We start from the raw sequence: 27,340 nt of genomic DNA, 5'->3' as shown, positions 1-27,340 counted from the left end.
TAATTTACCGACTATGTCTTTCAGAATGTGTCTGTTGTTTGTAACTCACAAATTGATTTATTAAATCGAAATTTTTGAAATCCGGCTCAGAACAGCTATTTGTTTTATTTGATAAGAATCAAGTATTTTTCTAGACAGTGCAACGCATGCCGTGGAAATGTCTATTCCCATATACGCTTTTATTTGTCCAAATAATTGACATTCGGCACGCCGTATTAAATGATCGTTTTGCATTCATTTTATAACTTTCTCCTAGTGGCGCTTCTGAAGTCATTATCGACTCGTCCAAAACGTACAGGTTTGCTATATGGTATTATATTGTATGTTATGTATTATATCAAATACAATCTACCTTAGCTAGTACATAATGATTAGTAACTTATACGTAACACACTGCGTATGTACTGCGACTCCGGTCGCGTTCAATTATTTTTGGAACCCGCAATGCATTTTTTGTTCGTAATGAAGCAACTGACAGAGAGACTGAGTTTCTTTTACTTTTACACTATTGATCTGATATTGTATCTCGTGGCGTCCAAGTTACTCCAACAAAAGATATATCTAATTTCGGTTTCGACGACGAGTAACCAAAACAAAACAAACATATATTAATGCCTTAAGGCAAACTATCAGGAGATAAATTTAAATTACATCATGTTGTGAGTAAGGGTTATCAGCCATCGCCTGTATGAGTTAAGAAATTTGCCGTGACGAAATTTTTTGACGGTTTTTCAAATTCTGTTTAGTTAATTGAGGGGTATTGATTTTTAAATCGACGCTTTAAAGCCAACACAAATATTTGTTCACCAAACAAATCGTAACGAAAACTCTTTAATACGTAAATTAAATATTTAAAACTAGTAGGCGCTACAAGCGGACGCTGAATCTTGTCGTATACGGTTCTGCTCTTCCTTCAGCTGCAAACATTTAAGGACGAAAATAAAACAAGTGTGTGAGCAAATATTGGGAATTATTGCGATCTTATCGTAATAGTTTTATTGTCATTTTAGACTTGTTATCTTACTTCTAGTTTTAATTCTTATAAAATTATAAAACTTTATCTTAATCGTAAGTATTATAGCAATTATTTACATAAAACATGGTATCGCTGGAGGCACACACACACACGTACAGCACGTGATGAATAACAATTAAATATAATCTACGCTTCTTAAGTTTAGATATTCGAGACGGTGTGAGGCTTGGTATTTGTTTGTTTTGCTTGCAATAGCAAATACCGATCTCAATTGCTGAGACTCGTTCTAGTGATAAGGTGGTAAACAATCACTCTGTGTATTTATGTATTATCAAACGCAAAGCTCGTGTCAATGTGGCCGCTTACGCACACAGGCGCACACGTACACGTAGAGCACAGAGACATCCTCCGCTCCTTACTTGTGATGCTATCACAGAGCTGAATGTCCACAACATTAACCCGTTGACCCTAACATAACTATTCTAGTTGAGATCAATGGAGTCGAGAGACGGCTAGGGTTAGGGCAGAGCGGTAGAGGCGGAAATGTCGGAGGCCGACGAGTCCAGGTCGGCGAAGGAGTCAGGGAGACGGCGGCCCAGAGTGTCCGGCACCAGCCGCGTCAGCGCCGCGCTGAGCAGCGGCAACGCACCCAACAGCGTCGTCGGCACCCATGTCCCGTACGCAGCCTGGTGCATTTAATTTAATTATTTATTATTTTCGATTCCAACAACCACATCACGAGCACAAATCCTCACCAACAGCGGCGTCTGCGGCGCAAGGATGGCTCCGACGCGGCCGCACGTGGAGCACGCGGCGAGCAGGCGCTGTCGCGCGCGCGTCGGGAACAGCTCGGCGGTGTACACGTACAGGGCGTTCAGGGCCATCGTCGCACCCATCTTACCCGCAAGGAAGAGCGCCGTACCCAATCCACTGTTTTCTGCAACAAAGTATTTTTTACTGTTCAATAATTCCACAAACGTAAAAGTTGTTCTGCTTAAAATCAATGCATATCATTAACTTTTAAATGACTAACGACTAAGAATATCTTGTATAAAAAGACACTACTTACGATCGGGCAAACAGGGAATAGCGATGAGGGCGACGGCGGTGAGGAGGAAGGCCGCGGTGAGCAGAGGCCGGCGGCCCGCGCGGTCCAGCAACAGCGTGTTCAAGACAAGCGCTGGCAACTCCGCGGCGGCCAACAGGGCGTAGTTAGCGTGCGCCGACCCCGCCAGCGCGTGCGCACGCACTGCGAGCCCGTAGAACACGAACACCGCACACGTCCACCACGCGAAGCAAACGAGCAATCTTCTCCGCAATGCGCTGTATCTGTCCATTGAGGTAACGATTAGTTCCTGCAATTTATTGAATGCTTGCAAGCAATTAAATTTATTTATTTATACATCCTTAATGAAATAAAGGCACGGGTTGATAATGGTTCTCTGAAGATGAGAATATTCTATATTTTAGGACGCCGGACGTATTACAACATCTGTCACGGCAATTATTGTAAATATTCCTCTCATTATAAATTACATGTTTCACACGTAAACCATAGTGTTGTATTGCGATTACCACTGCAATACTAATATATACGAGTGTATGTAAATATATAAACCTCATCTATAAGATGCTTCTACTAGAGATAGAAGGGTTTAGTCATTTTTCATCCAAAGTATCGGTACTACGATTTCGCGGCGAAATGCCTTCGCGCCATCGTTCCCCGCGGTGTGGGTGGGTAACGAAGCTATCTTTAGTGTTTACTTGTATATGTGTATTATTGTTGTATTTATGTATTAGTATTTAAGTCTTAAGGTAAAAAAATGCATTGTTATTATTAAAACTGTCAAATTGTAATAAAATGAATTAATAGGGTTCTTCACATTCGTCGTAGCAAACGAATAACTTACTTAATAAAAGCCTTGAATAAGCTCTCCTCTTGAACGATAGCCTCCACTTTATCTGTAACTTGGTCTTTCGAGAGCATTTTGTCTAAAGTGTCGTCGGGAATGGTGACTCTGTTAGCTTTTGCTGCTTGTTTTATGACCCGAACAGCCTCGTTAACTTTACCACCTGCCACGAGCCACCGAATACTCTCAGGTAGGATCCAAGGGTAAAGCAACAGCAGAAAAGATGGGGGATATGCAATGCGCGCCCATGTGCGCCAATAACCGGTCAAATAGTCCAGCAGAGCCAGCATCGCCGCTCCGGCCGATAATGGAATGCCGAGTAGTAAGCTGGCCAATATTCTTTGTTCAACCCCCAGCCACTCGATCACTAAAACAAACATTTTGTCAATTAGTTCAACAGTACAAAGCTACGCAGTCATAAGAACTGATAATTTCAATCCAACAATATAAAATACTGATAATGCTATAAATATGTATGAGAAAAACTTCCTTCCTCCATTCCTTGACCCGAGTGACACAAATGACACATAGTTACTGTTTAATTACTATGTCTGCGGTGTGAACTGGGAAGTAGTTAAAGATAAGATAATAAGTATAAACTTACTAAGCACGAATGCCGCTGGATATACACTGGCTCCGAGTACAGTCTCGAAGAACTCAGCCGCCAAGTAAGTAGGATACGAGCCAGCGAAGGACTTGCAGAGCCCTACCAGTCCTGCGCCCGTGCCACTCGTCACCAATGCTGTTCGACGGCCCCATCTACAATTATATAATAATATATAAACCACTATGTAACGAAAAAAGATTCTTAGAATCTCTTAAAAACTTTATCAACAAATCCTTAAATATATCCCAACGTATTAGTACCAAGTCTTGATTGGTTCATCGAAGAATAGAGGTGATTAGTGGATTTAGCTCAAGTATATGTGTAGTATACGAACTCGGTCTCTCGATATATATGTGATGTATTAGGTTTAACAGTCGACTGGCGACAACGGGGTTATGATCTAGGTCGTTCACATTCAAGTCCTAAAATAGCTGGTTACATTTCCATGTCCTAAATAGTGTATTTATGTTGCCAGCCATGACTTGTACTGAGGCTTAGCATTATGCAGTTAACTCGTTTGTAATAGTTATCCATTTGCATAATAAGTATTGGTTTAACACTAACACGATTATTACACGTATATTCAGGTAATCAAGTTACTAAATACGCTTAGATACATTATTAAAACTATCTAAAACGTAATTATCACTTTAAATGATTGATTTAAATGTTACCTGTCTGAGACGTATCCCATTATTGGAAGAGAGACGAGCATGCCGACGTTGTGGACCGTGCCCACGAGCGTGCGCTTCCACTCCTGGCACGCTAGGCCGAACTAGAACATACAAGTAGAGTAACATTATTATGATTGCTCTGTTACAGTTTTAATGATGTTACTTAAAACATAATGTATGGGAGGTCACATGAAAGTTTATTTGAAATAATATGTAATGCTTGAGGTTTCTTGATACGAGACAATGTTGTAGCTCAGCGTTCTGGCGATCATCCGAAATCCGAGCAGTCCAGCCAGACTGCCCGTTCGTGAATCATTACTGCACTGTTTATTTGTTATAGTTATTACTGAGTCGTGTATTAAATTAGTAGTAAATAAATTTATGTAATATATTGTAATGTAATGATGATAGGAATTATCCTTTTAAACACAAAACAGCTCGCATTATTTACGCAACACAAATCAATTATGATATTAACCTCAGACATGATACTGCTGTGATGTTGATAGACAAAGTCTTCGCAGTCAAGTGTGGTGGTGTTATCAAAGCCCACTTCGCTGCAGACTCCGTCCAGGGTGGGGCGACGATGGCACTCGGAGTCCGGCGGCAGCGCCCACGTGGACCAGGACGGTGACCACGCGTCTGCCGGTACCGGCCCCGACAGTGTACTGTTGTCTTCGCATTCTGGGATGTGGCACCTGAAGAAATAAAATTAATATTCTCTTGAGTTACTCTGCTACGGCTCTTAATTACAAAGAATAATTGTAGCACTGTTAGTGTTGGATCAAATTGACCGAACCGCATGAACTTATTAAATATTCAATGATAACAGTCTTTTGTGCAAAGAGAAGGCGGATGCATATTTAGAAGAGGTATAAACTGACATTAGCAGTACTCATCATACAACCTAACCTAACCGTAGTCGCGGTCAGGCATAGTCTAATTGAGTTGCTAATGTCAGTTTATAGATCATTAATATTGTACTTAACACATCAGGTAATAGAGTTCATCTTTATTTATTAAAATAATTGCTAATTCTAACACAATCTCATAGATCTAGTCGAGACTCGAGAATAAAGAATTGATGCCAAACTTTTGGTAATATTTGCAGTGGACGCCTGCTGTGTTTTATAAAATCACTTGCTGAGTAAGAGGTTTTTTGCAACGAAAGTAAAATAATTAACATAAATTTTGGGTCATAATCAAAATAAAGTTTATTGAAAAAAGTTTTTAGAAGCACTTTTTGAACGTCTCTTAATCTGAGCTTGAAAAAGAATGAGTTCATCTCTTGTCAAGTATCACCGTCTCGTAAGCATGTATTTGCTGCAACCATTTGTAGATAATACTATCGATGAATCACCAATTTACTTACGGATCTAGGACTCCGACGCCTACGAGCAAATGATCCGTTTTTTGCCCGCAACTGGTCCACGCTGTCACGTGACTAACTTTCCCAGGGATATTTTTAGCGATTCTATATTTACCAATCAATTGCTTAGCTGCTGCGGCTTTAATTTCATACATATAATATAATAAAAGCCTGCTAACGGTTACCCCGACGTCTACTAAGTACAGTATACATCTATGTTGGTTTAACAGATGGGGCAAAACTCTTTCAAATATTAAAAAAATATACATTACATAATCTTATCGATGATTCTTATTTTTTTAGTACGTTTGGTTAATTCAATAAAGTTTTTTGTTGGTAAAAACTAAGCAACAAAAATTGTGAATTGTGGCGTGTGAATGTGTGAAGTGGTGAATCTACATTCCGAACCAATGGTTAATTTAACTTAAATAATTTAATTTAATTTAATCTTGTAAATTTAAAATTCAAAGGTACTTGCAACAGTCTCCTTAAATAAGATTTTTTATATTATTGTAGACCAGTGGATATACATTTGCCTTTTTAAAATTTATATTTTTTATGTTGTAGAGAATAATAATAAAAATGCTTAATGTCGATTCGCTCAGCAGGAATAACTTCTGACGACCCCTGTAACAGCTGTATCCTGTTACTCGGGCCGTGCGTAAGACGCAAGACTCTTTTGAAGGCTTAACGTTGGAAACGTTCAGTGATTCCAAACTTTACCTTTTAAAATAAAACTCGGTTCTAATTTATTTTCATTATACGTACCTACTTATTATTGAACTGCCTTATGTTGTTCTTACAATAAACGCCAATGGACTTTACTTCGTCCAGAAGACAACCGGTTTAACTACATTTCGTTATATGACTACTGTTTACAATCAAGTATGGGAACGTGTATACATACATACAAGGACAAACATCATTTGGTCAACACATATTTTTTACAGATAAATAATGATCAAATTTGAGTACTAAGTGTGGCTAGATCCGTGCAGAAATTGTAGCTGACGACCCAAAGGACGGTAGACTGAGGAATATATTATAATCCTCCAAGCCGTTCGTGTTAATACAGATGGAGTTTCGTCAGCATACAAATTACACGAAGCAAGTAAATACGTGTAAGTTTTTTAAACTGTAGGTATAGTACATCTTGAAGTGTAAAGTAATGTGCTCAGTCATATCGCGTTGTGTTGATAAAAAATCGCAGCTGTACCTTGGAACTGCTACCTACAGCATCTTCTCGCATTAACTAAGACTAAACTTTATATAAACATTACTACAACTATACGACTATCATTTCCGGGTAAAGAAAGAAATTCCGCATCAGCAGCCGATCGTTTTTGGGTTACAATTAAAGAGCCGTTAAAAGGACGTAGTCACGAATCGCTTTTTACAGGCACATTTTTAAGGACAACGAATCGTATCTTGAATATCGTAACTGGACCTAAATATATAAGGACAAACATAATACAACGTGCAACTCATCCAAAAATGAAACGAAACGGAGCGGTAGTCCACCGAAGGGGCCTCAACTACTCGAACACTTCAACTTGTTAAATTTTCATACGAACGTTGTTTTATGCTGACGCAAACAGCTTCGCGATAAAATATTGTTTCATCAAAAAGTAGTTACTATGTAGATCTGAATGTAATCATTTAATTGGTGTGTACATTAGTCAGTGTTATTTTGTTTAAAAAAGATGAATTAATCAATCAATCAGTAAACACCTCCTGCCGTCCCTTCGAGTAGTCTCTAACAAGCACTTACGAATCGTGCTAATTATGTCAATATTTAACGTAAATTGTTACCGGTTAGGAACGCGAATAATGGTTACGTTACAGAATAGCTAGCAAGTTGTCGCTTGCTAGCTATTCTGTAACAAACTCCAAAGTAATAGCGGAATACGATCATGAAGTTGTACTTGTAACATTAAGACAATACACGCATTGATATAGCGCGTAGTATGTCTTCAGCCTGTCGCGAGTGAGATGCGAAGTGATTTTTTACAGAATAACAAAACGATACGAGGCGATCTAACAATAACTCCTCAATACATCGTATAGCCTAGATAATTAATTATTATCTTTTTATTACGATGCGGTTAGTTTATGTATGTGTACTAAGTGACCACGATGGCGAGTTGCATTAAAACCGAAGCAGTGGTGACCGCGTTACGTGAGCGTACGCAGACTATGTTCACATAGGACATTGTGTATTTTGCCTCTGTAACATAAGAAATATATTTATCTTAACACCTCAGCACACTTTACACAGACATAGTGCGCTTTGAGCTTCGATATAACTTCCCGATTCCTTAAATACCAAGTAGGCTACCTACCAACACAACCCAAACAACGCTGGCGCCAATTGCCTCCTAATGTACCAATCCCTAAACAGGTAATATAAAAATATTCTTAGAGCCGCGCTATAAATATACTAATAGCTTACATACCGACGGACTTGTCTAACTACTGGTGCCGGCGGTGGACACCAGCGAACTGGTTTGTTTACACTTTTATGGGTGCTCAGAGAGTTTCACACACCCGTCTTATTGCCAAATAAGCGAACTCTGCCCAAATATGTACATTTATATTACAAATGTCTATTTATATTCGTCGTCTCAGTTCTTAGGACATTAATTTGCGAACCTTCTGTGAGCATACAATTATAAAAAAATATATGGCTAAGATTGGTCAGGAAGCGGTCGACGCCCTTCGGTGTAATAATATAATTAATGGCTGTATGAATAAGAGAGACTGACACCTGACACCCGTCTCGAAAAAACGAAACAAGTTCATGAAGTAAACAACTAAAACCGGCTTATTGATTTGACGACAATTAGTTATGTGCTATGTGTGTCGACTGCCGGTGACTGACTGTCCGGCGGGTGGTACTATTGCTGAAGTTGAATTGTACGGAGTCAATGGTCTCCAGCATATGCCGACTCATATTTAGTGAGGATACATTATCACAATACTTCAGTGCTGCAATGTCCATTTCCTGAAACATTAACGCTGCGAAGGCCGGCGGGTGCGTTCGATCCTAAACACAATATAATATTATTTTTTTTAAGATATGTTGCCCTTTTTGAGTATATTGACGTCACCATCACTTTAAAAAGTAATAGAATGGTTTTTCCTCTCTTTTTGTATCAAGGACAAGATAAGCGGCGAAAGTGCTCACGGAGCTCGTAATAAATATAGCGGCCCACTGTACCGTAGGGTCTGAAAAAAACCATCAGTCGCTCAATGAATTGGAACCGACGCACAGATTACTTTACGCTCGAAGGATTACGGAATATTCCATTACAATAAAAAGGTGCGCAAATACCTTCAACCGTAACGAGTACTTGATAAACATAAATATAGTCACACATTCTATGTTCGGAAAAAACTGAAGCATTCCGGTACTGTGTCGAACGAGGATAGTCCAAAGCTGTCATTATAGTACGTTTATTTTATGTCAACCAACGGCGCTGTCTGATTATAACGTTTAAAATAAAGTTCATTGAAATATTGAAAAATAAATGCTAAAATCCGTTAATCACAACCAAAGACTGCGGGTTCAAACCCTGCAACCAGCACTGTATTTGCATATGCCTAATTTGTGTTCGATGAAATTCTGCACAATGAATATTTTTCTCAGTCAACTGCTTAGTTTTAATTATAATGATGTCACTCTGGCCGCTGGTTGAACGGCACCGTTAAATAAAGTGTCCAGGCGTTTCATTAAATCGCAAATTTTACCACTTGACTGCGACCACATATCCACAAATCCATTTGAGTCGCGTAGCGCACAATAAGTTACAAACCGATTCCATCAGTGAAACCTTTACAGATGTTTTTTTGTGAGTTAAGTTCATTGGCAGCAGTAATATATGATTCCGTCAACATGCGTGTAGACATACCAAATAATTGTATATGCGTAATCATTTAGTATATGGAAATGATAAACGGTAGACTTACATGTAGAACAAGTGGTTGTTAAAGTTTCATCTATCCATCGAGACGAGACACCTCTCGTCTTCTACCATTCGTTGTAGAGTGTTGGACGGGCATCGGGAATTGATAAGATTCTACATCTAATTATATAGTAGAGCTACGTTGTATCAATCACAATGTTTGATAATCAAAAAAATATATATTTATGACATTGCAGTTGTTTAAATAAATGGTTCTATTTAATGAAAACAAAAAAAAACTCAGCTAGTATGTCACTTCTAAGATAATATAAGTACCGATATTCTTTATCCGCTGTTTGCGACAGACCCACTTAATATAAACAAACAACAATTGCGAAAGCTTAGCATAATGCACCCGACGAGGGGCGCGCGAGGCACGCCGCGTGGACGTGTCACAATAATTAGGTACCTAAACCAAAGTCCGCGGAAACGTTACAAAACAGAACATTTTTTTATCATCTCTTCGAATTTACGTTTGCCGATCTTTATGACGCTGTTTTGTCCGATTTCGCTCGGGAATGCCTTTCCTGGGTTGCTTTTCGACTACCACACAAGTTGTTAAGGCATTAAGTGCTACTTTTACTAACGGAATAGATTGAGAATTGAAGCGCGGTGGTTCTACTCTACTACATACATTATTTTTTTATTTTATTTTAGTTTGCGTCATCTTATAAAATTTACTGTTTTCTTATAATTCAACGTAACACTACGACTAATATTTACTTTGTTGGTCGGATACTGTTATTTTTTACCGATAGTATTAACTGAACTTTTTACTTTAAAGTTGTTTGCTCCACGAATGATTCATGTAATTGTGTATTTGTGTGTTATTTGTCACTCGGTATCTACGTAGTGGTGGCGCGCGTGTGGGAGCGGCCAGCGCGGCGGCGCGGTAGGCAATTGTCAACATCGCGGAATAGTAAATACTGGAAGAGCTATTAATACGCGTCTTACGCCAATTGATAACATTGAAATTACTCATTAAACTTTGACGACTGGTATAATGATAATTTGACTGCAATAATGTAGGCAACATCGATTGCTAATGTAATAACTTGTTAGTAATATCTACTACATAGTTTTTCACTCAAAAATTCACACTAACAGTTTGTTTACAATTTATGAGAAATAAAAATAAAATCGTTCATACAATAGTGAAAACAAAAGATGTAATAAAAACATTGCGACCAATCGCTCGATCTGTCGCCCGACCGGTCCGCCCGCGCATTTTATTTCGGTTCGCGTCGCGTTCACGCACATCGCACATGTTGCGTTTTCGCGTCACGTGAGAGAGAGCTGCGTCCGCGCTGCGACGCTCACACCGCACCGACCGCACCCACCGTCCGCCAGACTGGTCGGCTTTACTACCGAAAGTAACATTAAACTTATCGTACGTACAGCTATTTATTTATTCAGCGGTAAAGAGATAACGTATTGCAGGTAACCACGAGCGTATCTTACAAAGAGCCAAATAAGAGCGTATTATATGAGCATCAATTATGTTACAGAGAGTTCCCGACTCATTGACTCGCTCGCGCATATGTAGAGCGTCAGGAACTTTACTTATTTTCAGACATGTAAATTAAAAACAAGGAAGTATCGGTACGAACTCCTACGCACGTGAAGTCGTGAACACAACTTATTCTTATTACGATAACATACGTTTCTTGATTCGCTGAGTAATGTGATATACATACATTTGGGACATGCGTGTAAACGGACATTGCTCGCGTCTCGCGGTTCACACATAAATAATGCGCCGTGAGAGAGGTTTCCGCCGCTATCTCCGACACTCGCCGGCTGCCGGCGCGCTGACCGCCGGGTCACGGGGCCGCCGAGAGTCGGGCGCGAGCGCTCTTATCATGATAATCCTCTTCAGTTATTGCTTATTCGTTATCATATCTCTGACCCAAAAAAGGTCAATAAAGGTTAAATGAGTGTTTACGAGTACGTCTCTGTTAAATCGTGTTTATTTAAGGCTTTTCATCGTCTAGCAATCGCTGTGGTTGACAAATACAACACGAGAACGACGACGACACGTTGTCCAATCCAGACTATCTATTTGCCGACATATTGGCCAACATTACTCGACTCTGGACCATAGCGTACTTTATATGTGTAGTGACTAGTTGCTTCGCGCGGTTTTCTCTGTGCTAACGACAATCAGGCTTTCCGGCCAATTGTAAATTGTTAACATTTTATTGAAGTCAACACTCCACTCTCGGACTAGCGTGCTCCATGAACCATCGGTCCCAGTTCACTTTGATCTGCCATTTGCAAAGACACACAGAGCATTGCTCTCTCCGTAGCTTGCTAAGCGATCTTGAATGAGTAAATTTTACACCTGGCACCGTATTCGTTAAGTATACGTTTAGCTGCGAACGTGTCAATACAGTAGAACGTGCAAATGAGTAATCGACATACATGTGGCGCATTGTCGAATACCGCAGCAGCCACAGGGTGCGGTGACACGGCGCAGGAAAACAAAACAGTGAGCGATGTATACGGGCGTCATGTAGAACAGACACATAAATAAATATGAGAAAAGCACGATTATACATATTTCTATATTAGCGAGGGGCGGTAGCAAATAATCCCTAATAATCTCGTAGTAATAAGTACTTTTGCTGAACATCGTAACGCACACGCGGACGCGGCTCACTCGTAGAAACCATAATGAAATCCTTAAGCTGAAGTATCGTACATATGAGAATATTAAGTATCCTCTACCCGAGTTGTATAATTTAAATTTCTTAAAAGGAAACTCGCTGAATAATTAATATTATCCTACATTTCTAAGCAGTCGCCCCTGGCCTGCACGAGACCACTCCACACCGCGACACTTTACTTACATGTAAATACCACCTGTTCGTATTGGTGTCTGATACGAGTCGTCGTTGCAGTCTCCGCTGCTCCCATTTGCGATGAACACTTTCATTTTATTGTGCTGCTTTACAAACTACAATACGCACAAGATTCGACATCAATTCCGTTGTGAAAGCTCAGTAGCACTTCGAATCCCCTGATTATCTTAATGTACCAACTGTATGATCAATATTTGTTTTTCGAAAACTAAAAGGATTTTTTTTTAGTTTTCGTTTGTTTTTGTGAGTTATTTGAAATATTTTTCGGCGAAACGTTGTAAGTTCTTTTTCGTAAATTGCTCACGACTTTCTCAAATAATACACGAGTCGAGTGTATGTTTGCATCCACTGAAGCTACCTACGACGCTGTCTCTCACTTTGGTGCTTTTATTATTTTACCTCGTTGACTTCTATATAACTTATCACTTAAATGTACTCGATCGATATGATGAAATCGAATGTTTATAATATGCAACGTTATACATTTTTATTGATATATTGTGGGCGCCAACTTTCTTCCTCGTGCCTTGCGCGAGCGTCCAGTATATTTCAGTAATCTTCTATAAGTTTTATATAATAATTTAAAAAATATATATAAAAAGCAATGTGTACAAATCCATATCACGGGATGTCAATGTCTCTTCCATTGTTTACAACTTCTTCTTGACTGAGACTTCTTTAAAGAAAGTTCAACGCGCTGTCACTTGACCACGCTGCGCTACCATGATGGCGGTCTTTGAGTCTACTCTTGGACTTATGGTGCAACTATCGCCATTAACGTTGACTGCCTGACGAGTGTATGCGCATGTGCCGTTTAGTTACTTTCAACATTGTACTGTCAGAGAAGAGTCGCACTATCCCACATGTTTCTCTGCGTACCGTACGATGTGTACACATATCTTCAGTCGGTCGGATCTTCTCTAGCCATTAATGTACGAAAACTTCGACGGAGAAAATCTGTTCGAAATGAGTTAGTACTCAGTACTGCCGGCCAAGCCTGACAAACATCACCCGTGAGTTATCCTGTACGCACCGAAACCCCCTGGACGTCGCATACGCCATTAGCCATAGGATCTACTCCGCAAGCCCCATCGTCCACTCCCTCAAAATGAAGAGATTCACTGACGCCAACATACCATCCGACTAAACCAAAACTGTATATCTGGTCCATACGCAGGAGGAAAAGAAACTCCTGATGGACCAGGGATACGGAAAAGGTGAAGGGTCAGGCGTCATGACCATCCACGAATCTCAGGGACAGACCTATAGCGACGTTATCATAGTCCAGCCGAAGAATGTGAGGCTCCGTATACACGAAAACGTTCCTCACGCAGTTGTGGCAATCACTAAACACACTAACACCTGTGTCTTTTACCGGACGATAGCATCGACGCTATCGGCAGATTCATCGATCGAGCGGCGGGTGTTTCAGAAAGGACCAACCTAGAGCACAGCCTCAAGACTTCAGAGTCGCCGAGGCTGTACTCTCTCTGGACGAGCGTGGAGCACCGTAGGATTGCAGTAAATAGTTTTTTTTTTTTTTTTATATCATAGGTGGCAAACGAGCAGGAGGCTCACCTGATGGAAAGTGACTACCACCACCCATGGACATCTGCAACACCGGGGGGCTTGCAGGTGCGTTGCCGGCCTTTCAAGAAAGAGTACGCTCTTTTCTTGAAGGTTCCCAAATCGTATCGGTTCGGAAAAACCGCCGGCGAAAGCTGGTTCCACAGAGTGGTTGTGCGAGGCAGAAAATGTCTTAAAAATCGCGCTGTTGTGGACTTTCGGACATCTAGGTGGTGCGGGTGATATTTGGAATTTTGACGAGATGTCCGAAGGTGAAATTCAGCAGCCGGGATTAATTCGAACAATTCCTCGGAACATTCCCCGTGATAAATTCTGTAGAAGATGCAGATAAATAGGATTAAAATAATTACTTATATATTATTTATTATGGATTATGTATATATTATTTTAAAATGAAAAAAAATAGTCAGTGTGGGCCACGTCTACCAAGAAGACGACAAGCTTGAAGCCCAGGGAAGATCTGCTGATGTTCATTAAAAATATAAAATATAAAACGCCAAAATTTATAAAAGTAGTAGTGTAAAAAAAGGCACGGGAACTGTGAGCCCGTGGGCGTTGTAAATTAAATTTAAAAAAATGTACGAAAACTGTATGAATGCCTGAACGTCAGTCATTTTAACTTAAGCAAACAATCCCAAGGACAGACACGAGTTTATTCCACCGCCGAGACGTAGTTGGCATAGGAGGTTATTATATGTTTATCATATTTACTCGCTAAGGATACCAATTGCGTTGCGGTTTCATAATCATGTAAATAACATGTGTACGTAATTATCATAATAATTAATCGTGAATGTTGTTCCCACGTGTCCGCCGTCGTGTCGCTCTGTCTACGCGCGATACGCCCTGCGACGCGGGTAGACCCTAACATTCGCACTAATCGTTACTTGTCCTATAAACAAGCGATACAAATAATACGATAATGGGCTGCGGACGGTGTAACACGCACAGCACGCACAGCACGCACAGCACGTACAGGATTTTAATTAATGAATATCCTATCTCATACAAGTAATTATCGAATTAAATGCGGAGTCGTGTAGCGGTTAGGTTAGGTTATAAGAATGGAGATCCGGAGGTCCTGGGTTCAATTGCCGGGTCAAATCAATAAAATTTATTGAGATCTGTTAAACAATATTCATAAGCAGCTAGCATTTATTCAGTAGGCAGTGCTGCAATACTCATCTCCCATGCCTCGGAAAGCACGAAAAGCCGTTGGTCTTGCGCTGGTTCCTCTGCAGTCGTGTCATCGCATCGAGTCGTGTTAACGATCCATTGGTTTTACTTATTTTACTGAATGATATTTTCCTGAACGTGGACAATATTATGTAGAGTCTACATTATTATGATAGAGACGATCTCTGAGATGGCCCAACGGTTAAAATACGTCGATCTTACTCAACGATTGCGGGTTGATCTTTGACCCGGTTTTTTATAGCGCGGCATATAAACAAATTATAATATCATGTACAGTAATAGGTTTTTAGTTTTTTGTATATAATTAGTCGTTAACGAGTTTATTATTTAGGGCGTTGTTATCGTGGGTAAGATACCATGGATTATTATTCTTAGTATTGCCGCGCGGCTTCGCTCGCATTTAAATTGGATTGCAATACAATTTATGTATATTTAGATGGAGCGTAACTCCGTGCTGTAGAATGTGTTGAATAGTGTATAAGTATCCTTATTTACCTAACTTGCTATCTGATTCAATGTATTATTATTTAAATTTTTTTGAGTGTACAGACAGAGTTTATATAGTAGTGTAGATAGATATAGATATAAAGGCTATCATTTGCGTAATCACATGTTCTTACTGTATACCAATTTATATAAAGATCGGTTCAACCGTTCTTGAGTTATAGCGGGACATACAGACAGACAGATTGACAAAAATTTCAAAAATGTTAAAACTGATGTTAGTAAGTCCTAAAACGAATATTTATGATGAAATACGACAAAAAAATTGAATGTACGGACAGACTCTACAGATTTATATAGTAGTATAGAAGTACAGATTATAAAATGGAATTCATACTATTTATAATGTTCTGTTCTAAATAAACTTTTATAATAATTAGTGTTGTAGAAAAATGTTTTTGTTTTTTATAAATAAAATTAAAATTATAGTTTCCTAAATATTCCGGTTTTATAATATAAAAGCTGCCGTGGGCGATATCTCGTAAAAAAATAAAATATACATTAAAACACCGACGAAGCAACTGAAAGTAAATTCGAATGAACAGTATCGTAATATTTAATTGTCAATTTCGCGAGCACGTTGTCTCCAGCTCGGGTCGAGTGCGCACTTCACCGACGCGATAAGACCATCGCTCTAAAAGCAGCGTCTTTGATGGATTATCTGCATTAAACTATTGTAGATAACAATGTATATGTTGTCACCCGCCCCGCTGTCGCTCGATACATCAACACGCCGACTTCAGTGTCATTAGCAACAACACATCATTCTTAACTGGATTACGTTTCTGTATTCTCTATTCATCTCTAATTCAATTACTCGCTGTGCAAAATATATAACAAAGAGTTTATAATATCAGAATGACATGATAATCCACGATTGCCTTTAGATCGAGCAGAACTAATATAACTATAAACATGTTACGCTGTACACAGAGGTTCGTGAAAATGGTTACGCTTTTAGGTACACAATAAGGTCCCAAAAACATAAAAATCAAAAACGTTCTAATTAGAAGTCATTAATTAAAAATAAAAATATTGTATTAAATAAATTAAAAAATTAAAAAATCGATAATTTAGAAGAACACATCTGTGTGAACTACTCGAATAAAATGAATGACTCATACATATACAGCTTGGGAATGAGAGGATAGCCTCCACGCTGTTTGAAACACAAAGTATAATTGTAAACCTAAAATACTCCCAGATCGGTGGTGTTTCGTCAGTAAGGTATACTTTTTTGACCATCTATACCAATATATGCTTCTGACAGAAACATACTTTGGGCTTGAACTTTCTGCAAGTCGACATTGATAGAAACGAGTCGCTCAACAATTACTACGTTAAGGTTCGAATGGTGCGAGAGCCAATCCGTAAGGAATTGCTATTTGGTTGACGGCTTGGCACTTTGATGTGTTAAGTTTAATGTTCTGTAAGCACTATGACGGTGGTATTTTCTTGAACAAAAAACCCTCTTTAAAATAAATGTTATAATATATGTGTATGATATGATTACTAAATATATATTTCTTACAGTGGTAATATACACGAGTAGGGGCATCTATCGTTACCACTGGATTGCATATACACTAGTCGGTATTTATGTTCAAAATAATTAATTAAAATTAATGAAAACGATTTAAACTGTATGATACATTTTCCTAGGTACGAGTATTCATGATCTCTCACAGAATGTAACGCAGCGGTGCGGTGAGGACAGGCAATAACTATAAGGCTGATATCACCGCGACTACTCGCAAGCGGTTCTATTCAGTTCTATTTAATTAGCTCCGTTTCAACGTATTGTACCAATTATATATATATATATATATTACATAATAGGCCACCAAGTAAATGGTCGCCTTCGCCCTCGGAGTATTGACGCAGACATTAATAAATAAGGCGTAGGTATTATTTAACACAATATTATATATATTTACAGATGATTGAAACTACCTAACATGACTTTGTATTAAAACTTTGTAACTACTGAGTTTCTTGCCCGTTCTTCTCGATAGAATCTACATTCCGAGCCGGTGGTAGCTTTACTTTTAATGTAGTTGTATAAAATGATGATTCAAAAGATCTCGTAAGAGCCTACTTGAATAATGTATATTTAGACTTAGACCATCAGTGCGCCGCATCCCACAGTAAAATGTAATATTATTTATTAATTAAATTACACTGGCTCACTGCTACTCATTCGCTCAAGTTTCGCTTCGAGTTTGAGATGAGATATTTTGTTTGATAAATATTACACAGTTTATTTATTTTTATTGCTCGCCGAGCGAAGTACCTAGTACAAACACAAACTCTGCCTTCTATGCTTCGCTTGTGAATTCTGCGTAGGCGTCAAAGCCTTGTATTTTTTATTATTAGACGGTGAGTACCGAGTCGACACGCTGCCCGATTAGCGTACTGCGTACTCCTGGTACACACGTAGAGATACCATAACTGGTGCACCGACGGATTGTCAGCACTTGCTTGAAGAGACTGGCTGAATTTATTTTTTCTCACGGACCTCGTGTGACCAAGTCGTGTTTTGAATTTTAATCGGACGCCCTGATTTGTTTCTGTTTTCAGAACACTTGTACGATTTTGTCGGTGAATATCTACCGGAGTCAGGCTAGGCGTTGTATTGTAGCGAACATGTTTTAATCGGTTGATTTCTAATCGATTGTTATTACAATGATTTTCATTGGCCATTACTATTGGTAGATAATAAACGTGTTACGTGCGTTCACACGCAAGGCTCTTAACATTTATTCACATTCGCACCTACTGTGGTTATTTCAAAAAAATGCGCTACTGATCGAAACTGCTCCGTGTCTACAATTCTTTTATTAACGTATAGTATAATGAGCACTTAGTTCACGTGACGAATATTTGTATGTGTTTATGTTGACAAATATTTAATTGATTATTTATTTTATTGAATCGTCAATTATGCGAAATTTTAAATTTGTTTATAGTATATAGTACAGACGATCTTTAGTGATTGGTTCACTAAAGATCGTCTGGAAGATAAATATACTCGTAGAGAAGTATAAATACCACTTGAATAACTTGTTCACTTCGAGTAATAAAAATAGGAACTATTAATTGCTACTGAAAGAAATGAAACATAAACAAGGTTCTGTACTATATCGAGTACTCGTACCTACATATAACAAAACTCTCATACAATAAAGCAACACGGCTCTTACCTGTGCGGCGTCCGCGCTGCCAGGAACACGTAGTTGGTGCCGTACATGCCAGTCAGCATCACCGGCAGCGCCAGCAACACCGCGATGCGTGCCTGCCACCTGCCCCAGCCCGCAACGCACTCTTTCTCCATCTCCATTTGAATTTCTCCTGTCTTCGTTATATGCGTTAATGTTTCAGAAGCGAATAAATAGACGTGGATTTTAAATTCGAAAGCTCAACACGGCGAGTTGATGTTCTTGACAATTCTAAGTTCTGTTACCGACGGCGCTCTGATGCGCTGGTGCGGTCACACGACACCGAGGAACGCGTCCCGCCGACCGGAGGGTCCGAGCGGTAATACTGAGCGCTGGCCGTTTCGTACGTCAGGACTGCTTCGAAAGGAGACCGGCAACCGATTTCTTGACAGTTGACCCGCTCACTGATAGTCACGCGTGACTGAAAATGATCTCTAGGTATAAGAGATAAAGCTTAATCCGGATTAGAGAGGCGCGCGCGCAGGCGACCGGCATCTGCCACTCGCGGAAGCTTCGCCGGCCACGTGCTCGCCGACTGATAGTACAGCTGCTATTGTGTTCAGTTGAACTCATGTAAATACATACATAACCCAAAATATATATATTTATAGGTACATGTATTGTATCATTTGCAAGTAACAAGCTGAAGAGAGCGTAGTGCTCTTTACATTACTTGGAATTAAACTAAGTATTTAACCATTCGCCTTAAATGTTACGTTTAATACTCAAGTGTAGAGCAGTAGGGACGCACGTGGCGAATACTGCCCGATTAAAAATACTTCTCGTACATGTATGTATGCCACGATAAAAATAAACACGCACACGAAAATAAATGAACCTTTTATGAGCAAGTGCTTTGACTCCAATTGTTACCGAGGCGGTCTCTACGGGCTGCTGACGTCATTCTTTTTAACTTTCTATATTTTCACTAAAGATGATTTGCCAGATATTTTTAATAACTAATATCGACGTCGTTTATTTATTTTTTCTAAATTAACGAAATTCAAAAGTTATTTTAAGCATCTGACGCCTGGTCAGAAATTCTTATAAAATTAAACTTATATTTTACGTTGCAATATGAATAACACAAGGGGAAATGTTTCGCGCGCTATTTTAACTTACTTCATGAGATATCTACTCGAAATCTGTTGAGTCGGCAAATTGGACTTGACCCAAAAAGCGCCAGACCAGCGGCGCGACGTCCTCTTCGAATTACAGGACCGTTGTTGTTGACCGAGCTAACTTTCAGACCGAATTCTGGATACTTCTGAGAATATATAATATATATACCATATATACCAAAAATATATATACCAATAACTTTCTACTAAACGGGTTCAGGGATTAAATCCAGGACCTTGAGACCGAAGACATTATGAGCTAGCTGCGAGACCAACAAAAGGGTACAATGGCATTATTTTTTTTTTGGGATATCAGCGAACAAATGCACATCATGTTCAAAAATTAGTGATTATCACCGCACTCGAACATTGACAATGCTATATATTAAGAAAAAAGTGCCGCCAACAACCCAAGATATTATATTTTTTGTGCCTAGAACTATACTGGCTAACTCACCCTTCCAACTACAGCAATACATAGCATTGGAGTTTACGGTAGAATACTAAATGCTGTCCTATCGATGAGCCTATCGCAATCCCGATGCTTAGAACTACTATCCATCATATGATTGATAGCTCTCTGACTATTTTATAACCAATGCAACTTTTCGGGTCAAACTCCTTGTTGTAGATGTAACAGTTAACGCAATTTAGTTCACAAAACTTACAGATTCAAAAATATACCGTTACCCATTGTTTGTCGATATTTAAAATAGTTATAGTACCTAGTGCGTATTCGATTTAAAATCCGACGGAACTACAAATTTTAATATATTTCTTTGGTGTATGTACGAGTTACCATATTGATTAGACCCGCAGTGGTCTCCACTAACGATAAGATGTGGAAGAATATTAAATTATTTAATTTCTTTTAAATTATTATGACTAGTTAAGCTCGTTTTATAATCATAGTTATTTCCCAAAAATATTTATACACTTATTAAATTATTAAATATTATAATCCTGTATGTAAAAAATATTGTAATACAAAATGAAGCAACTTCATAGAAACTTCTGCATTTAATTACAAGGTAGCGTTATCGCCACACATGTACATACATATGCGCCAACACTGATAGTCGCTGGGACCTGAGACGTGTGTATCGACGACGTCAGTCTCGGTTATGTTATGGCGAAAGCAACAGACGCGCCCGACGCTCGTTTTACGAGTGCAATCGACGATGTTTTCATTCAAAATAACGATATAATTCCAATGACTGACAATTCAAACATAAAAAATACAGAAAGTGATAACGGAAGTGAAATAGTAAAAGGTGATCCGAATATGTGCCGTGTTTCAAATTATGCTAAGAAAATGAATAATAACTCCAATGAAAATGTTAGCGAAGCGGATAACGACAATAAAAAGGAAAATCGGAATGAAATTCAACGAGATGAACATGACATAATATTCGATAACAGAGCTACTGGAGAAGTTGAAAAGGATGCGCGTGATGCAAGCAAAGTTGGCATTAATATTAAACACGATAACTATAAAGAATTTGATGATGTAATAATACATAACCAAAGCGAAAGCGGCAAAAAAGACAACGCACCATCTAAAAAGACATATCAAGATTCTGCGGAGGCGCTGGAACACGCCTTGGTGCAGCTGGGCCACTTCGGCCTCTACCAGCGGTTTGCACTATTTCTTCTATGCATCCCAAACCTGTTTTCCGCCATGTACTCGCTTAATTATGTATTCGTAGCTGATCAAGTTCCTTTTCGGTGAGATTAATGAATATTATTATATAATGCTTTGTAACACGATGTGTTTGTATTGAAATGTACTTTTATATATTTTACGTTTTAATTCATCGGTACATTTTTTATTTGGAAAACAGTCAACCATTATTAATTTTATGTTTGTATTCATAATTATTCATCTCGGGATCGGTAATTAAGGAAACATCAACAGGAAACATGCCCGTGGGTCATCCAATCTGCATAGGAACAGCGTGATGGAATAAGTTTTTAACCTTCTAAGCCGTTGCACAGCTGTAGGCAACATATTTTACTAATAACAATATCGCCAACCTACTTGTCACTAGTACTTTAGATACAAAATCTGGTAAAGATTTTTTTTGACAACAAGCAAATCATAAACCCAGCAAGCATCCAGTGTTTCTTTACCCTCGCTCGTGATATCGGCACACGGACACAACGCGCTACTGTCCGTGTGTCCGCGGCAAACGACACTCGCCAGCTCGACAGCACCTGGTGTGTGCGTTTCAAATACGACACTCGGCAACACGAGTAGATATGGGTATATCATATATAGAAGTCGGGCTTTCGAGTAGACTGAGATTTGCAGCATTCGCGGTTAAAAACTTTTGGTTATTGACTTATGTGGGTAAAGCTCGCCTTGTTTAGTTTAGTTACTTCTACAGCATAACGTCGGATATCAATACGATATTTTTGTTGCCAAAATGTTGTTAAAGAAAGAAGAAATATATATATTTTTAAGCAACATTTGCTTATTATTATAATCACTGTAGTCGTGTCGACATCTTAGCTATATGTATTTTAGCTTTATTAAAAATGAGTTGTTCGTAAACTCATATATATAAATGATTGCTTATAATATTAAGTATTTATCAAAATCAAAATATACTTTATTCAAGTAGGCTTTTAAAAGCACTTTTGAATCGTCATTTAACAAACTATTTATAGTAAAGCTACCACCGGTTCGGAATGTAGATTCTACCGAGAAAAACCAGCAAGAAACTCATTAGTTACTCTTTTTCAATATCTAAAAATACAGTCATGTTAGTTAAATACAATTATATATGTATGTTATGTCTCCTGCCTGGAAGTCAACAAGCATTAACTCCACGCCTTTTTATCATCAATATACTCTTGTATCGAATAATATGCCTTCTTTACCAATGTATTTTTTACAATTGACTTGAATCTATGAAACGGCAAAGTTAAAAATGTCTGCGGAATTTTATTATAGAAGCGGATACCTTGCCCCAAGAATGATTTATTGGCGTTGCGGAGACGGAAACTTGGCGTTCTAAGCTTATCCTTAGTTCTTGTGCACATACAATGATTATCACTGATTTTATCAAAGAGATTAATGCTATTGTGAATATATATAATATTGTTGTAAATATAATTCGTACTTTGTTAAAAACATCCCAAAGAGAGTCTCTAGCTCCAAGATTATAAATAGACCGGATTGCTCTCTTTTGTAAAATAAAAACAGATTCAATGTCTGCAGCATTACCCCAAAGTATTATGCCATATGACTTAATACTGTGAAAATAACCAAAAGACGAGCGGTATCAATATCAGTTAGTTGTCTAACTTTTCTAACCGCATATGCTGCGGAGCTGACTCTTCCTGTCAGGGATGATAAATGAAATCTCCACTGAAGTTTGGAATCCAATGCTATTCCCAAAAAAACCGTAGTATCGGCTACATCAAGACGGCCACCATTTAAAGATATAATAATAATCATTTATCATGGCGTTACTTTATAGAATTTTGTATGTATGTACTATAAACGAAAGCACTTTTTACCTTTATGGCGTCGATCTAGATTTGGCTTTATAAATATCTAAGAAATATAAACAAAATGATAAAAAAGTTACAAAACTAATAATTATCTTGAAACAAATCAACGCGTAAGCGCGATATTATTTCCCTTCCCGTTAGGCTTCTTAGACATATGCTATCAAACGGTACGTTTCGTTTTTGAATCTTTTATCTAATGAAAATAATCAAACTTTGTAACAATCCATTCAGTCGCAGCGTCAACACTTGCCTGCGGTGGCGCTGCGACTGATGCATTCACGAGAGTCGACTACGTTTTCTTAACAAGCACAAAATGATAACCAACAACATTTGCTGGCCGGGTGATGAGGAAACAAAACGCATACAATGTGTATTCTCTCAGATGCCTTATAAAGGAGTGCGAAGGTCAAGGAAGTTACTTCGACAACAACACAATTCAGGAACTACTCCCGGATGACTCGTGTCGCCGTTACGAGCCGGTGGCAATTGATCAGCTCAGCTGCGCGCGAGAAGACTACCTGAACACGACCGTGCCGTGCAAGTCGTTCCTGTACGAGAACATGGACACTATCTATGCTGAGGTAATTGTCTAATTATGTGACGTGAGTGAGCATCGTCCTGCCATAAATCATTTCATAGTTAAGGCCAACGTTTTTGGTAATTATAAATATGACGACAAAAAATTAACTTACCTATATCAAATAGGAAATATCCTATATTGTTTCTGCAAAATATTGTATTCAAGATTTTTGCCTCAGTTCGGTTTGGCGTGCAATGAATGGCAGCGGACGCTGGTAGGCACGGTGCGGAACGCTGCTCTGCCGTTTTCGTTAATTCTTACTGGATACATATCGGACGGGTAGGAGACAAAAGCTGTTTATAATATCCGTATGCAAGACATACGTTTCCGCTATTGGTTTGAAATACTTTTACAGTTGGGGTCGACGAACTGCTTTTTGCATCTTTTCCGGGTTTGCTGGCGCACTCGGAATCATCAAGTCATTTGCGCCAAATTATCAGTTATACCTCACTATGGAATTCTTCGAGGCCGCTCTCGGCTATGGATTTAACAGCGCCGCTTACGTCATGAGTAAGTTGATATAAATATGTATTCGTTTTAATATTACAATTGAAATTGCTTCTATATACAATCCTGAAATAGTAACGGCTTTACACTTACACTTACACCTGAACTTTTATTCTAGTGGTAGAGCTCGCGCGGCCTTCTTTGCGCGCGACATTTGCGTGTGCGACCGGTGTCGGTTACGGGCTCGGAGGCGTCTTGTTCGCATTCATTGCAAGCCGCGTCCCTCATTGGCGCGATCTACTTCGTACTATCCACGCACCCGCATTGCTTTTACCAATGTATTGGCTTTTATTGGACGAGAGTACGCGCTGGCTGCACGCCACGCGGCGGACAGAACGCGCTATCGCTGCTATCCGTAAAGTAGCACGATGGAATAAAGTACGTACCTATTGGTTCCTTTGTACTTATAATATACTTTGATGAGTGAGAAGTAAAGTTTAAGTACCGACTATTAACTCCTAGATTACTTTGGATGAAGATCTTTTGACGGCCGCAGGGAAAACAAACGAAGTGGAAGGAAAATCTAAAGGGAACCCGTGGTTGAGCTTAATAAAGTCACGTGTGCTGATGCTACGATTCGCAGCGTGTTCATGGTGCTGGGTGTCCGCCGCCTTCGTGTACTATGGACTTACCATAAGCTCAGTGTCCCTGTCTGGAGATAAATACACCAACTTCGCACTTACCATGGCAATGGAGATCGTCGCGTCGCTACTTATCATGATGGCTCTGGAACGGTTTGGGCGCAAACGAAGTATATTCGTGGCGTTTTTGCTGTGTGGGATATCTTGTGTAACTCCATATTTTACTTGTAAGTTAATCTGTTTGATGTATTTGTATGTGCGTTCGTATGAGCACGAAAAAGTAAAGTTTCATTCATAACAGCACATGCCGGCACAGGACTGGGCCTGTTCTTTGTGGGCAAACTGGCGATAACCTTTGCCTTCAACTCTCTGTACGTGTTCACAACGGAGTTGTTTCCGACGGGTGTGCGCTCCTCTGCTCTCGCCGCCGTCTCGCTCGTCGGTCGCCTCGGATCCATTCTCGCGCCGCAAACGCCTTTACTCGTGAGTAGGAGCTGACATATTCCTAAAGGCGTAACTAACAAGCAAACTAAGTATGTTTATATTGAAAAAGTATTTCAAAGAGACGAATGACTACAAGTAGTTGACTTTGTCACCAGAGTGTTCCCGTACAAGCAATGTTATACGGCGCATGCTCGGGGTCGGCGGCGGTGCTGGTTCTGTGCATTCCGGAGACGCGCCGCGTGCCGCTTCCGCAGCATGTCAACAATGCAGAGAAATTGCGCGCCCCCGAACTGAGTCTCGTAATACCCACTTCTACGCACCTCTGAATACGGGTCGAGACGGTACGAACTGATAACGCGAGTAAAGACGATGATTCACAAGAAATTTTCGCGACTTTGGCTGTGCACCTAACTGTAGACTGACTATTGTAATGAGATTTTTGTGAACGCGTATTTTTAATTTGTATTACTGTGACTGAAACTTTATTAATAGAGTGTCGATAAGCGAAACATTATGTAAAGAAACAAGATCTTGGAAAACTTTGTAATATTTTATCTTCGACAACGATAATGATAATCTTGTTCTATTTTAATACTTATCTTGATAAAAACTCTCGCAACGGTTCAGCGAGTATATTAGTGCTGTATTAGACAGATTTTCCTTATTGTTTCATCGGCAAAGGTAATTGTTATTTTCCAAAAACCCTTTTTAGTAATGATATAAATCACTGAATTCACTTGGTGGTAGGGCTGTGTGCAAGCCCGTCTAGGTAGGTACCACCCACTCATCAGATATTCTACCGCCAAATAACAGTACTCTATATTGATATATGTTATACTCTATATTGGTGACCACTCACCATGAGGTGGCCCATATGCTCGTCCGTCAACCAATGACATAAAAAAAAATCAGTATCACATGGTACAGTATACAGTGCTTGTGCGAACAACGCCCTCATGGAGACGAGTTTAAATAATCTGTTCGGGTTCGGTCAGTATAATTAAATGTCTCGAAGCTTTTCGATAGAGTCCTGAAGCAGAGTTTGTTGCACGACGAGTCAAAACAACACATTAGTCTTTTCCAATAACGTATATAGTATTTGTATACATATGTACTTTCTTTTAAATATATTGGCAGGCCCGTCTAAGTACCGCCTGGGAACAACTCATTCAACTAAATACAAATACTCCGCGACCAAATATCAATACGTTGCATTGCTGCGTTCAAGTGCGTTCAATGCGGATTCGAGTGTTTCTTAGGAACGTAAAACGTTATAAGATCAAAATGGCGGGCAAGAAATAAAATCTATTTATTATTTTTCAAATAAGTGTCAAGCGACCGTCGCAAATGACTCGGCGTCGATGGTTCCCACTTACAATCAGGGTGCTTGCATACCGTCCCAAAATAACAAACTCTTAAGGAATTAAATGTACTTATTAAGAATAGAGCTGTGATAATAAAAGTTACTAGTTTTAGGCGGCTAACGTTGTGTGTAAATATGGTTAAAGGGTCCGTTTCGTTGACGTGCTCTTCCGCTCTTCGCTCTCTTTACAATTCTGCAAACCAAAACTAGAAAACATCAAACACAATATCTGATGACAAACGTCATGTAAAAATATATGTTACGCGGAGGAAGATGTACTTGTACCCTTGCATTTTCACACGTCTTCACTTGGGACTGGAAACTAAAGATGATACCAAACGATGCGCTTGA

At 39.2% G+C, this 27,340-nt stretch overlaps 2 protein-coding genes across 2 annotated transcripts; one reads left to right on the top strand and one right to left on the bottom strand.

Moving 5' to 3' along the window:
- Positions 1-953: 953 nt before the first annotated feature.
- On the bottom strand, positions 954-19,222 carry LOC113400934 (solute carrier family 22 member 6-like). The gene is made up of 8 exons (XM_026640634.2): positions 18,857-19,222; positions 4,646-4,865; positions 4,168-4,268; positions 3,491-3,645; positions 2,887-3,253; positions 2,046-2,305; positions 1,732-1,913; positions 954-1,662 (listed from the first exon to the last, which is right to left on the bottom strand). Exons 1-8 carry the CDS (start codon positions 18,991-18,993, stop codon positions 1,495-1,497), a joined length of 1,590 nt encoding a protein of 529 aa, XP_026496419.1. The 5' UTR covers positions 18,994-19,222; the 3' UTR covers positions 954-1,494.
- Positions 19,223-21,145: 1,923 nt separating this feature from the next.
- LOC113400932 (organic cation transporter protein-like) lies at positions 21,146-27,333 on the top strand. The gene is made up of 8 exons (XM_026640630.2): positions 21,146-21,720; positions 23,897-24,095; positions 24,273-24,373; positions 24,450-24,604; positions 24,720-24,979; positions 25,064-25,409; positions 25,484-25,665; positions 25,782-27,333. Exons 1-8 carry the CDS (start codon positions 21,206-21,208, stop codon positions 25,950-25,952), a joined length of 1,929 nt encoding a protein of 642 aa, XP_026496415.2. The 5' UTR covers positions 21,146-21,205; the 3' UTR covers positions 25,953-27,333.
- The last annotated feature ends 7 nt before the right edge of the window (positions 27,334-27,340 follow it).

This window comes from Vanessa tameamea, chromosome 11 (assembly GCF_037043105.1).
Source record: "Vanessa tameamea isolate UH-Manoa-2023 chromosome 11, ilVanTame1 primary haplotype, whole genome shotgun sequence".
In the NCBI taxonomy this organism is placed as follows: Eukaryota; Metazoa; Arthropoda; class Insecta; order Lepidoptera; family Nymphalidae; genus Vanessa; species Vanessa tameamea.
The sequence above is the reverse complement of the archived record's forward strand: the minus strand, read 5'-3'. Positions and strand labels throughout refer to the sequence as shown.

Bases quoted from the DNA above. Each gene is read 5' to 3' on its own strand.
- LOC113400934 (XM_026640634.2), bottom strand. From the start codon at position 18,993: ATGGAGATGGAGAAAGAGTGCGTTGCGGGCTGGGGCAGGTGGCAGGCA. The intron at 3,254-3,490 runs GTAAGTTTATAC...TGTTTGTTTTAG, and splicing joins TCCAGCGGCATTCGTGCTTA to TGATCGAGTGGCTGGGGGTT. The intron at 1,663-1,731 runs GTGAGGATTTGT...TAAATGCACCAG, and splicing joins CGCCGCAGACGCCGCTGTTG to GCTGCGTACGGGACATGGGT.
- LOC113400932 (XM_026640630.2), top strand. From the start codon at position 21,206: ATGACTGACAATTCAAACATAAAAAATACAGAAAGTGATAACGGAAGT. The intron at 24,374-24,449 runs GTAGGAGACAAA...ATACTTTTACAG, and splicing joins ACTGGATACATATCGGACGG to TTGGGGTCGACGAACTGCTT. The intron at 25,666-25,781 runs GTGAGTAGGAGC...CTTTGTCACCAG, and splicing joins CGCCGCAAACGCCTTTACTC to AGTGTTCCCGTACAAGCAAT.